This window comes from Ammospiza caudacuta, chromosome 1 (genome assembly GCF_027887145.1).
Source record: "Ammospiza caudacuta isolate bAmmCau1 chromosome 1, bAmmCau1.pri, whole genome shotgun sequence".
Taxonomy (NCBI): domain Eukaryota; kingdom Metazoa; phylum Chordata; class Aves; order Passeriformes; family Passerellidae; genus Ammospiza; species Ammospiza caudacuta.
In genome coordinates this window covers 21,302,145-21,316,663 of record NC_080593.1, presented here as the reverse complement: position 1 = coordinate 21,316,663, position 14,519 = coordinate 21,302,145, and the positions used below count along the sequence as shown (strand labels likewise).

At 40.3% G+C, this 14,519-nt stretch overlaps 1 protein-coding gene across 1 annotated transcript in view; it reads right to left on the bottom strand.

The window, feature by feature from the left end:
- CUBN (cubilin) overlaps positions 1 to 14,519 on the bottom strand; it is a 143,091-nt gene that overhangs the window by 96,691 nt on the left and 31,881 nt on the right. The window contains 5 exon segments of the mRNA XM_058808268.1: positions 2,828 to 3,015; positions 5,477 to 5,633; positions 6,299 to 6,480; positions 7,008 to 7,168; positions 10,725 to 10,911. Coding sequence (XP_058664251.1) covers positions 2,828 to 3,015; positions 5,477 to 5,633; positions 6,299 to 6,480; positions 7,008 to 7,168; positions 10,725 to 10,911 — 875 coding nt within the window.

The window sequence follows — 14,519 nt, the reverse complement described above, 5'->3', positions numbered from 1 at the left end:
TTAAACACAAAGCTAAAGAACAGGCCCTATAAAGACGGGAACCAAAAGCATTTTGTTCAGCAAGCAAGGTTCAGCAGTACTCAGGAAAACAGCTTGCTCAGTCTAGCTGTCCCCACACCACTAAGCACCATGATTTTCCCCTTCAGATTTCAGCGAGATTTCAAAAAAAAAATTAGAGCTTTAGTTTGGGACTATAAAAATATGTCCACATGTCCATAAATCTATTTCTCACATTAACTTTTAAAAACTGCTTTACTACTTCTGGGGTTTTTTTGCAACTGCCATTTCTTGACTGTAGTTTGCTAAGGCAGGTCATGTTTCTGCCATAACACCTCTGCAACATTTAGTCTTGTCCTTGCATCATATACCTCTTTTCCTTACTCCTTCTGCCACCACAGCTGTAATCATCAGCAAATCCACCCTAAGAGCTAACTCTTGTCCTTCCTGTCCCCAGCCTCGCAGCAAGCAGGAGGAGACATCATCACCAAGCCTGCCATCTGCTAGCTACCATGGAGCAGCATGCTGCTGCTGTCAGAGCTGCCACAGAGCTAAGACAGAGTGTTGCTGTCTGCTCAGGTAAATGCCTGAGGTGGGAGAGCTGCTGCCAAAAACCCAAAACAGGATGGGGGAAGGGACCCTTAAAAGCTCCCAGGGAAAAGAGCACTTGATCAGCACCAGTGGCCACTCTGGTTCATGAGCACAGCTACATGGAAAGTGTCTGAGCAGCAGGTTCCCATTTCCTCCAAGAAAATGGTGAGGGACTCTGGTGTATGGTCCCTGCATCACCCACTTAGACTGCAGTGAACAGGTTTATGTCTCTGTTACACTCAGCAACAGCATCTTAGACCTCAGTGAAATAAAGGAATCTCAAAACTGGTATGTGGCAGAAAAGTAATTTCTTTTAGCTGAATGGCTATGAGGTTTCTTTTAATTGTCCGGGTTTTTTTTCCTATTTGCAGCAGCGTCAGACTCCATATGGATTTCAAACAGAAAAGTCCCAAATATCTGCATCCTGGTCCAAAAGTGAACTGCATGCTTGTTGCAGATGATTCCCCCTTTCCCCTACACCACAGCACATTCCCAGCCTTGCCAATTCCTCCCCTTTTGCAAGAGGCAGGGTGGGAGCAAACACTATTCAATTCCCTGGCTGGTTCAACCTCCTTCTCTTTTTACACTATGGCACATATTTGTGCAGCATGCAACAACCAAATGAGGACATCTTTTCCGAGGGGTATTTCCTAATGGCACTTGGAGAAAGATTTGTCAGTAATGTTACATGAATTGCGAATAAAAGCCTCCTTAACACACTTCCATGACTTTATTTTCCCCTGGTTTTCTCTTTTTTATACCTCTTTCAGCCTGTATTTTCTTTGACTGAAAGCACTGAAAAATTGTTAAGCAAAGAGTGCTTCTGTCTCCTCATTCTCTCCAATATGTTTATTTCTGCTCTGTTAAGTGCCTTGGATCAGATCCTTGCCCCTGGCACTATTCCTCCACCCTTGACTTTTGTCTACAATAGTGAATCTGGCAAGTTTCTTGCTCCTCACAGGCTGGCTACTGTGTGCAGGGCTCCTGCTTTCCATGGGTCAAGACTTTAGGCATCTTGAGACTAGCACTGGCCTCTCCACTTGGCTCCAATATTTCTTTTTCAGCCTCCTCACAAAAACAAACCAGGGCTTAATAGTTAGTTCTCAATACAGTGCTCCCTTGTTTATTTTCTTCACATGTCTATTCTTTCTTTCCATTCCTGGCCACAAAGAGGAGAAAGCTGGAAGAATATCACTTTTGTCAATTTACTACCAATTTTGAGCTGTGAAAGCTGCCATAGTAACAAGGTAGGGGGAGTGAGGGAGGACATCTACAAGGAGCAGATTAGGCCATCAACCAGTCTGTTGCTGAACCTTCTGCAATACCTGGGTGTAAATATCCCCAGAAATACAGCTACTATTCCATGGTCCTCTCCCTAGCTGTAAGCAGTCTTCTCTAAGATTTCTCTAAATTTAAGTTCCTCTTGTGCAAAACCCTAAGTGGAGCACAGGGGCTGCATGCTGGCATCCTGTACAAGGGTGAGATCTGAAGGATGAATTAGTCCAGCAAAACTGCAAAATTGCAGGCAGGAGATTATAATCCACAGTATAGAGTGATCATGCCTACCCTTTATATCCTACAGTACTAAGTACAAAATTTAGAGGAAGTAACTTTTCAGTTTTCCTAGAAAATTTTGAGAAAACCTTTTTTTTCTTGAAATTTTTTTGGAGGAAATTAAAATAAAGGGTACATGGTTTTAGCTTGACTCTCTGGTTTCATTTGCCTAAAAATGTCACATTTTGTTTGTGGGTGCATTCATTTTCTTTTACTCCCTTCAAAGGTGCAGATGAATTGTGTAAAGTATAAACAAGAGACACAGGAACTCTCCCTGTAAAAATGTAGACATTTATCTAAGTTTTTGAATATTCCTCATTCCTTCTCAGATAACAAGAGGAAAATAATTGAGCTCACTGCCTTTTTGCTACCCGTTTGCTAATCTCAGGATTCCCCCTTCTTTGCGTGAAGCTGGAATCACGACATCTCCCTTTGCCCATAAAAGCCAGTGTGGCAGCCCAGGCACCTGCAGAGTGATTCTCCTCTCAGAGGCTCACACCTGTCTTGAGCAGCAATGCTTCCCTCCCTACTGATCACTGAGGAAACAGGGTTAAATCATTTGGATTTAACACCTGAGCTTTAATGGTTAAATTTAGATAAGATAAATTTCCCCTTGCTTCTCTGCAATCTTATTATTTTTTCTTTTTTGTTAAAGACTTGATGTTTCTAGAATCTGGGCACATACCTTCACAAAGTCACGATTACAGTCAAATCCATCTTCTACATCAAAGGCTGTGAAGCTGTAGTTGAGAGTGTTCCCCTTGGTGGCCTGGATAGTCCAGCTGCAGTGCTCATTTAATGGGTAATTATTTGGATAATTTAAGCTTTCCAATATGCCATGGCTACGATTAACAGTCAGCACTTCATGGCAAACTGTAAAATAAAAAATTATTATAAATCATTTTTGTCCAGTGTTATTAATCTAGTATCTCAAAAATTACTAGTTGAAGTTACTGATAGCCTTACAAAGTGAGAAATATTTTCTTCAGATTAGAGAAGCCATACAGAAAGAGAATGGTGACCTCTTGAAGAACATATTCTGTATATTTCAACCAAAACTCCAGCTATTCAAACTTGCATCTATCAGCACTATTTTGGCCTTCTTTTCTGACACTTGCATACCCATCACTATATATTTTTGAACATACATATTTTTGGGCAGTCTTCTTTAAGTCTAAATACATGGGTATTCATGAAACAACTTTTTTTTTAAAACTAATTGTAGAAATGTACCCTGTCATTTGAAACAATTTGGGGAGGTGCTCAACAAATATTGACAAATAGATAAAAGTGATTTATTTCTGCTAATTAGGAAAAATTATGATCACTGGCTAAAACAACTAATGGAAAGTACACTCCTATTATTGGGCTTTCTAGCCCCAGGAAGAGAATGTGATAATGAAATTGTTTTAAAAGGAGCCATAATTTTCCTTGTGAGACATTCAATAGCATCCTAGCATAAGAACTGGACACTCACCTGGAATAATAAGAGCTTTCCTTGAAATGCAGAGAAAATAAATAAACTAAACTAGATAAAGAACAAAATTACAATTATGGCATTAGGTCAGTGAGTCTCATTTTCCTGTATCCACCTTTACCTAAAGAGAAAACATATCAGTGTGGGCGATCCCTTGTCTGGAGAGAGCAAACAATGTGTACTAGGAGCAGAGCAGAGTAATTAATGCCCAGGGGAGTGGGCAGGAGGCAGGAGCAGACCAGGCTGATCGGTTTGTGCAGCAAATCTGCAGAGTTTGAACAGCAGAAATAGCTGAGATTCACTTGCATGACTGCTCCATTGTCTGTCACCACAGGCAGTACACCCACCTCCTGCACAGTTTTTTTATTCTAGCCAAAGGATTTAAAGGTCTGTGTTTTCAGTATTTCAAAATGCTTGGGATACAGCTGCAGGTCAGGGTCAGGTGGAGTGGAGCTTGCCTGCAAAGTTACTCTGAAGCATTTGAGTTTTTGAAAGGCAGGACAAAGAGCACAAAATGGGCTTTGAAGAATGCAAGACAGGTAAAATCTGCTACCCCCTGCCAAAGGGATTTTATTAGAAACATATCAGGCACAGAGGTGCCTTTGAATGGTAACTTGATACCATGTTTTCCTTTGCAACATTTTCCAATTAATCATTACATTTCTTTCATGTACATGTAAATGTATCTGGTGGCTAAGCATCCTTATTTTACAACATACTGCCTAGATAATTTTAGCTTTTGGGCAAGCCATTAAAAGCTTTCTCTGATGAATCTTCAGGAATTAAATATGAATGTAAATCACATTATCTGATAGCTCAGGTTCTACATCTGAGTGCTTTGAAAGTGCTCTTTCTGTTTAATTAATGAAAGGCGGGGGAACCTTTGCTAATATATCCTCTTGACATTGCAGTCTGAAAAGTACATGGTAGTGAGATCTGTAAGGAATGAGGGAGCCAAGGCTTCCTCCCTCTCCTGATTACTGCATGTGTCATGTGTGGATGAATAGCTCTGGTTTATTGTCCAACCCCAGGACAACTTCACATCTATAAACCTGCAACAATCCTTGCCACTTGGGCATGTCATATTTAGAGGACACAAAGATGCTTGCAAATCACTTTGTATGTTATGAAATGGCATAATTTCCAACGTGCATTTAACTGTTAAAAATATAAAGTGTATAAAGAGAAAATTAAACACCAGGATTCAGATTATGACTGGGAATAAAATAACTTTGTCATATGTCTTCTTGTATTTTTCTCCAAATGCTATTATTCTGATATTTCTGGGATAGTACTATTTTACAAAAACATGTTTGCAAGAAAAGCATTACCCTTACCAAAAGATATTACAAATAAGCTTTTTAAAATGTTCCTGATAGGCTAAATTATCCCAAGCACCCACAATGAGGCAGTCTGGCTGACAGAAACTCAATTATCCTTTGTCATCCTTCCTCAAAAGCAGCTCTAAGATCAGATAATCTTGCTGTATCTGCCTTCTCTTTTAAAAATTCAGGAGCCTGAAGGAGCAGAAGAGCAAGAACTGACAAATCTACCCTATTATGGACTTCCAGCATTTGTTATTCTGAGTAAATCTGGAGCGGCATATGCCACTGGTGCAGGTAACACAAATAAAGCCACCTTACTAGCTTTCTCCTGAGGAGGAGAGAATCTCCTTCACAGGTAGATGGGCAGATAATTTTTAGGTCTTTATGTTCTGTAACTGTATCAGAACAGAAAATCTGGGTTGTTGGTATGCTCTATAGATTTTACTGTGCTGATAAATATGTAAGATCATGGGCGGCAAGCAGCTTCACAGACAACATGAGCTGTAGAAACATCTCCTCTTCCTTCACTTACCCTGTTTGTATTTGGCTAAGAAACCTCCACCTTGCAGACTGCTGTCTGTCCTTAGTTTTATGTACACGTTGTCTCCACTGGAATGGATGGTTTGTGGTATCTGATCCCCACAAAATTTACCTAGTGGTTTAGCACTGCTGCTGTTGCCATCATATAGCTAAAAAAAATCAAACCAAAAACAAAAAAGATAAATGAAAAGATAATAAAGCTGATGACATTACAAGTCTGATTAATTTGCCCCTGACAAATGTCTGCTTAGGGACATGTTACTGGGTATACAAGAGGTTAAATTCCATTTCTGCTTGGAGGAAGCCTGGCAGGCATTTCAGAAACAAGCAAAAACAGGAAGCCAGTAACTGAATACTAGTGAGTTTTTAGGGGCTTAGTCACCAAGAGGGGAACACAGCACTCCATTTCAATTTAATTTGAAATATTCAAATAGTTTATGGAACAATTCAGATATTAAATTTGGTATTAACAATATGGTTATTGGCAGCACTGTGCTTTGTTCCCCATAATTTACTAAGAAATCATGCTAAGGCCTTGGTTCAAAACACAGAAAATTTAAAAGATACAGACAGATTTTTATCTATCAAATTCTTTCTATCTAGACATAAATGCTTTTCTTACCAGCAGCTACACAGGCACTGCTGCCTTGCCTCTCATGGCTCCGTGAGATGAAGGGAGCACATCAACATGGAGCTTTCCTATTCTGAGTCTGGTCACTTGGGACCATTTGAAAGCCAGGGCCCTGTGTTTTTCCTGCCTTTGTACTCAGCACCCTCATCTGCCTCCTGTGGGGCAGTGTCCCAGGGCACCTACCGCGAGGTAATCAAAGTTGCACTTCTGGTGATGCTCCAGGTGGAACTGCTCAAACTGGATTTCAAACGGGCTTCCTTGGCTTCCTTTGAGCAGCCAGTAGCACTCTGAATTGTGGTAATATGGCATAGGGTAGTTGGGAGACATGAGGATGCCAGAAGATGCTGTGAAAGTCCCACCACAACCTAAAAATAGCAGAGAAAGCAAAGCAACATTTAACAACTAGAAGAGAGGAAAATTAAACCTGGAGTGTGTGATTCTCACTTGTGACCTCCTTCACATGCCCTGAACCTCTTCAGTAATGCCTCAAAAATCTGCATCCAGCCATCAATGTTGTAAGCAGAAGACAGCCCATAGCTAATAGAAGTATTGACTATCTAACTTGAAGAGTGCTTCTGATGGAGAAGTATTAGAAACTAGAAACCTCTTCCTTATATTCTTAATTACTGCTTTCCTAAACATAAGAGAAAATTGAAGCTACTTTATATCTAGGGAATAGTATGCTCTTTTCTGTGGTAAAAAAGAAAGCCCAAGGATCAAGAAATATCTTTGTTCTTAACAACATGCATATATGTCACTATATAATTAGCAGACAGACTTTAGAATATTGGAAGCAGAAAAATTGAAGGGGAAAAGGTGAGAAATTAATTACAAAGAAAAGATCAAAAATAAGATGTGTAAAATAATTCTATACTTGATGCTGTCATTTTACCTGCTGAGGTACCGTCCCACTCTGCTGAAAATCCCCTTCTTGTGCCAAATATGTCGCTTACAAACTTTATCCACAGCTTGTTACCATGAGAGATTATAACAGGAGGCAGGTCAGTACCACAGAATTTTCCAAGAAGAGGAGAAGTTTCATAGCCTCCATCTCTAGAATGGTAAAGAAGAAAAACCTTTGGTCAAAGAGATACCATGAGAAATGCCAGCAAATCAAAAATCTTGTGATTCTTTCAGGCATGGGAAAGACTAATCCTGGCTCTTCATCTTCAACAGAAATACTGCTACCAAATACTGAGTCTTGCTGCTTGCAGTAATAAGCCCTACCAGAACCACCTCCTTGCTGGGCACGTCACTCTCTCATCTCAGCAGCCTGAGTGTGTCAACACAATGGCAAGCCTGAGCAGTGTCTCAGGTAGACTATATTCTCTGTATTCTACAGGTTGACAATCATTGGGGCAACCAAAGGTAATCTTTAAATTTGAAGTAGTAATTTTCTCACTCCTCACTCTTTAGCCTGATGCAAACCTAGATGAGCTTATTTTAAAAAACATGTTTATTTGCCTCCATACAAACGGGAATTAATTTCTGAGGTAATTTCATGATGTGATGCATGTTCTGAAATATTTTCTTAGTCTTCAGAACTGGTTCTAAAACCACTTCTTTTCCTGTATTTAAATTAAGTAATATTTCCAGTAACATTTTATTCATACTGTAATCAGGATTCACAGCTAATGTTCTGGTTTGCCTCCTGCACATGCCTTATGGGAATAAAAAAACAGGGTGACAACCTGCTTATCAATTGCTTCCTGGCCTTTTCTTTAAGAACTTTCATACTACAATCAACCTACAGGTCAGTAGGACAATGACAGATAATTTATACCTATATATGGTTGTGATCTTCCTATGATGCTTTTTAAGTGGACAGTAAGACATTCAATTGCATATTCACAGGTTTACAGCTGCTTTTGAGAAAAATTTCTACTTTTTGCCACTCTGTTTTCTTGTCATAGTCCTAGCTGAAACTGCTTGCTCCTGTCTCATGTTACTGGCAGTTGGAGAAATGTGCCAGAACAGTTGCAACTCATTACACTTGCACCCCACTTGCATCTTGGCCTCTGCAGCTGTGGTCAGATCAACAATTTTCTTAGTTGACTGAATGCAGTTTATCAGAGGACACCTCAGGAAAAGAAATGAGAGTGGCACTTCACCTAAGACTTGTGCAGCTACCACATTTAACAGTATCAGGTTTGAAGAGGCATTCTAAAAATCCAGTTACGGCAGTGCAAAGAGCTGAGTTGCACTTAGAATGTTCTGCCCATATCTTAGAACTTGTTTAACGCTGCTGAACTCTTCACAGTGAAAAATAAGTTGGATTTATGCTATAAATAAATGTTTTCAGTTCCTAAGGTGAAAAAGTGAAAAAAAAATCACTTTTGGGTCATCAAATTAAAGTGTAATTGTTAAAATAAAGTTAGATTGCATTTAATCTCAGATTGTTTTTCTGAAAAGAAAAAAAAGTGAAATGCTTTGCTTAGAAAATATTGAGAAAGCTTTTCAGGTTTTCATAACTTTCTCTGGTTGGTATGCACAGCTGAAAAAACCCAGCTAATTCAGGTGGAATTCAGAATCTCAATACTTCAACTTCAGCAAGCAGATTTTTGTTTGGTTTTCAAAAGAGGATACTATTTACCAAGGAACAACCCATACAGAATATCTGGTGTAACGTTCAGGATGGGCTTTATCATGGTGCTCAGTGAGGTAATGGAAACTCTTAGCATGCTCAGACTGAAAAAACACACTGCATTCCTCAGATATGGTTCACCAGAGAGCTGGCTCACGAGGACAGGAATGGGTGCACCAACACTGCAAATTGCAAATCCATCTGCAGCCACAAAGCAGAAAGGATATGCACTTGGTGCTGCTGAACTGTGAGCAGGTAACCTTCCTGCAAATATTCCTTTCTTCTACTTGTCCCTGTCCTGCAAAATTTCCTAGAAATCACTAGGTTAGTATCCTAAGTTTAATGGTGATGCCAGTATAGAAAAATATAGCAGATTATTTATATGCTCTTCTTGTTACCTCCTAGAGTAGCTACTATCTAAAGACTATAAACATAAAACAGAATATAGGATATAGAATAGTTTGGGTTGGAAGGGGCATTAAGGGTCATCTATGCCACCCAGCTCTGAAAGAAACAGGGACATCTTCAAATACATGAGGTTTCTCAGAGCCTCGTCCAGCCTGACTTTGAACATTTCCAAGGATAGAGCATTAGCTACTTCTGTGGGCAACCTGTTCCAGTGCCTTACTACCCTCATTGTAAAAAGTTTCTTCTGAATAATCCAAACTCTCTCAGCTTGTCATCATATGAGAGTGCTCCAGCCTCTGGTTGTCCTCATGGTCCTCCTCTGAACTTGCTCCAAGGTCCATGTCCTTATGCTGGTGGCCCCAGAGCAGGATGCAGCATTCCAGGTGGGGTTTCTCTCACCAGGGCAGAGCAGAGGGGCAGAATCACCTCCCTTGGCCTGCTGCCCATGCTGCTTCTGATGCAGCCTAGGATACAGTTGGCTTTCTGGGCTGCAAGGACACATTGCCAGATCCTTTCTGATTTTTCATCCACCAGCAACCCCAAGTACTTCTCCCCTGGGCTGCTCTTGATCTGTTCACTCCCCAGCCTGTACTGATACTGAGAGTTGCTCCCAGCCAGGAGCAGGACCTTGTACTTGGCCTTGTTGAAGCTCATGAGGGTCACATGGGCCAACTGGTCAAGCTTATCCAGGTCCCTCTGGATGGCATTGTGTCCTTCAGGTGTGTCAGCTGCACCACTCAGCTTGATGTCACCTGCAAACTTGCTGAGGGTGCACTTGACCCCACTGTCTATGTCATTAATGAAGATATTAAATAACTCTGATCCCATAATAGACCTCTGAGAGATCGCTTGTCAGAGATCTCATATGCACACCAAGCCATTGACCACTACCCTCTGGATGTGACAATCCAATCAACTCCTCATCTTCCAAACCATCCACCCATCCAATCTATCTCTCTCCAATTTAGTGAGAAAAATGTTGTGGGAGACTGTCAAAAACTTTACAGAAATCTGCAGAGATTACATCTGTAGCTGCTCATTCATCCACTGATGCAGTCATTCCATCACACAAGACCACTGGGCTGGTCAAGAATACCCTTGGTGAAATCATGCTGGCACCTCCTTGTCTTCCATGTGCCTCAGCAGAGCTTCTAGGAGGATCTGTTCCATTATATTCCCAGGCACAGAGGTGAGGCAGACAGGTAACAGTACCCAGGGTCCTCTTTCCTACCCTTTTTAAGAAATGGTACAATGGTTTCTCCTTTTCCAGTCACCTGGAACTTCACCTAACTGCCGCAACTTCTCAAACACGGAAAATGTGTCACAAAACACAATGAAACTCCTTGTTTCTGCACTAAGGAAAACAACCCAAGTGCACTGCATGAGAACACAGTCCACACACTCCACTTGCTCTCAGAACTGGAATTTATCAAGTGGGAAAGCTGACAACAGAGCAGGATGAGAGCAGGAAAAGGTCGCCTTTAAAGCTCTCTGCTAAGTCCTTTTCCCACATTGACAGCAGGATGTACAGTTAAGAATAAAGATTCTGAACACACTCAAGTGGGCTTGGACAACACACAAACCAGTACTCAGGACAGGATAAATAATGAGCCTTGCCTGATTTCTACATAGTCCTCAGTGCAGCGGCTGTTGCCCTCGAGGGTGAAGTCGGTGAAGGTGAGCGCGATGCGCCTGTTGAGCCCCACTGCGATGGTGTAGGTGCACTCCGTGCGCACTGGGTAATCTCTGGGGTAGTTGGGAGATGTCAGCACACCAGTGTCAGCTGTGTAGTTGTGAGAGCAGACTTTAAAAAGAAAAGAAACAAAGATGAATTAATGCCATATGTCTGCTAAATTAACAGGAAATTTCTATTTTCAACAGGCAGAGGAGCAAACATCCTGTGTTCCTGTGCATTATAACTCTTCCTGAACACATCGCACTGCTGAATGTCAACAGTATAAACTAAAACCAGGATCCAGCTGTTTCAGGGAATTTCTTACATTTCAGTTGATTTGTTCAGTTTTTACCAGAATACTGTGTCTGTAATAAATAGGCAACATAAAGCAGTGTCCCCTTGCCTAGATGGCCTTGTCCTAAATCCCAAGTAAGCAGAGAATGGAAACTGAAAGGGATGTCTTGCTGAAAATGAAAGGTAGGATTCCTGAATTTCTGAAAAGCAGTGGTGATGGAAACTAAACACAATTTCTAGATCTGAGGAGAAGCTACATTGTTTTCAAGCATTCCCCATGGTCAAACCTGTTAGAGGGGATTGTATATCTAAATTTCTTTTCCATTTTCTGGGTTATAAATAACAATAAGTTAGAAAGCAGTATAATGCCTAGAATTTGAGGATACAAGAGTTTTACTTAAGGTCTTATATTTAAAGCAACTACTTTTTTGTTCTGAGCAATGTCTAAGCTGGGAAGAAGAAAATAGTGTGAACTAATGCTGAGGTAGAATCTAAGCAATAATGAAAAAGAAGCTCTTTTCAAAGCACAGACAAAGTCTAGGAATAAAAATAGTTGCTATAAAATAGTATGAAACTTTGGAAAGAAGAATTGCTGTCTATTAGTTGATCACAGTCAATGAGTAAAGTTTGTGCTATGGCTGCAAAAAGGGCAAGAAGAAATGTGAACTGTGCCAAGCGTTTTCAGGCAAAACAGAAAATGCTGATGGCACTGCACAAGGCAATGGTGCCATGTCACCTGGGAAAATGTGGATAACCATGGGCACTGAGGTTCTGAAACTCAAATGGGAACAAGTAAGACAGAGATTGTGGAGATAGCAGGAAATTAGTAGATTGGTGGGCAAGAGACACTAGAAGAGTTTAACTTGTTTGGCTTAGCAAGTGCAGATAAACATCAAGAAGCATGAAGAAAGGAAAAATAGAACACATTCTCAATGACTGGACAAATTCAGAAATTAAAAAATGTCCATAAGTACCGATACATAGAAATTAGGAGAAATTTTTATTAGGAAGTGAGTTTCTAGAGCAATGATCCAATCAGCGTAACAGATACAGAAAGGAGAAAACATTCCACTGGTTCTTAAGGTACAGTTTGATTCATTTAAGGGGAGGGGTACACATTATGTAGCTTTTAGCTAAAAAAAAAAAAAAAAAAAGGGTATAGGGATAAAAAAAGGAAAGGGGGAGTGACATAAAATTGTGGACTGGATCTGATGACCCTGGGGACTCATTCTGGTCCTCCATTTCCCCATTTCAGGTCCTACAGGTTGCAAATGTAAGAAATTAAATAGTTCCTACCAAAGAGGCAGGTTTAGACTAATTAGGCATAGAACTGAGAGAGCAAGCAAAATAATCATTTAAGCTGGTTGCCACAGATCTCTGAGGTCTGCTTTCTAGCACACCTGCAGTGTAGCAATGTCTATGCTTAACTCCTTAACTGCATAACAATTTAGGGGAAAGGGATGGAGCTACACTGCAGGCCGTTCATGTCTAAGGTAGGTCATTTCCATGTCTGTTCTCTAGCCATTCTAACTACTAAAACACTTTTGCTTTCAATGGTGAATTTTTAATGGTATTATTTTGCATTCTGAGTTGCCTAGAAGGCCTCTGTTGTAAACATTTTCTGTGGGATAAGTATTCCCAAAGCTAACTCCCAGACTCCTGTTCCTAATTCATCATGGGGAGAACAGAGAAACAGGAACAGAGAAACAGAAAAAGATCAATCATTTTCTGCCATTGGCTTGTGCTTTGGTATTGACAAATCAAAAAGGTGTCATGCACTAGTTTACCTAAAATCATTATCTATGAAAGTCTTTATTTAGAATTTTAGCCATTTATGTGTTCCATCACTGCTATGTTTTAATGTATGCATATAACAAACAGCTTAGTCCTGGTCACCATAAAAGCTTTGTGCTGCTTTGTAAATCCTTCTAATGGATTGTTGGCTGTGCTGCCAGCTCCCGTGGTCTTTTGTCATAGGTAGGGCTTATCATCAAACCCCAGATCCTCAAGTCTTGTATTTTCTTGAGGATGCTGGGTTAGAAATCTGACGTAGAAATGTGACCCAAGTTTTCCTAACAGACCACTAGAGAAAAAGCAGTAAAAAATTAAAAAGAAAATGTGTGTATATTTATTAGGTTACTTATTTTTAACTAACTATTTCCTCCTGCTTTTGGAGGGATAGGAGTCTGACTTGTGTGTACTTGATGATTAGAGCTCTTGCAATACCGCCATTACTAACCCTCTCAGAGACTGAGACTACCAGCTTTCAACATGTAGAATATTAAAACTGGTGTACTAGATAAGAACCCTAACAGTAAAATTAGCACTACAGAAGCCAATTTTTTTTTATCAGCCCTTTTAATAATTTCCACAGAATTTTCCAGGTTCCCTCCCTCACCAAAGTTTTGATTCCTGGGAGGAACCCAGACAGAAACTTATATCCCAAGTGTGCTGTTCTAAACTGGATGCTCTGTACTGCTTTATATACCTAATAATCTTCTTTATGAGCTAAGGGGTAATAAATACAGAAGATGGAACAGTGACTGCCTTATAAATGTTAGACTTCTGGCTACAGTAAAATAAATCCAAGTATAGCTGGGATATGCTGGCTGCTATGAGGATTTAGAAAAGCATAGATGAACCCATGTTTTCTGACAGCCAGCTCTTTTCTGGTACCTGGATTAATTCATGGTGTTCTACTTTCAGCAGGAGAGCTGGAATTCCCCTTTAGCACTCACCTCACTAACATTTGGGGGTGTGCTTGGGCAATAACACCCTTCTGTGAAAACTCAGCAAAGTTAGTGGGAAAAGAAAGTACTTTGACTCCTTTGCCAAAGTTCAGAATGCAGTCTAATAGCATATGTGATTATTATATGTCTGGATAAAACCATGAATTCAGTTTAGTTGGAAGACAGTTATTACAGCTCATGAAAAACAGGAGGCAATTGCTGAGGACAATCACACATCTTGCTTTGCCCAGGGTATGAGGTTTTGAAAGCTATTCAATCTGCCTTCTGATTTTAGTACTGAATATGTTAGCTTTTCTGGAAAAAATGCCATAAATGGCAGTACTCCACTGTAATAGCCAACAGCAGAGAAAAATGCCTGCTTTTGTACTGCTCATTTGTGCAATCATGCATAATGTAGAAAATTGTATCCAGGTTTTTTCCCCTAAAGAGATACCAATCAGTTGCCACAATCCTAATTATTCAAAACTCAAGCAATAGTGCAGTAAGTAACATGGGATTTTTCTTCCAATCTCACTGTACCAAAGGAAAACTGAGATCCCTAAATATTCACTCTTTACGTAGTGCCATGCATGATCAGGAAAAAAAAGAAGAATCTATCACAAGAAGCAAATGCCTCTCCACAGGCAACGTGAAAGCACATCTGCATTTCGGGGCCTTCTGTCCCTGCTGCTGGCAGGTGCAGGGAAGGGAGGA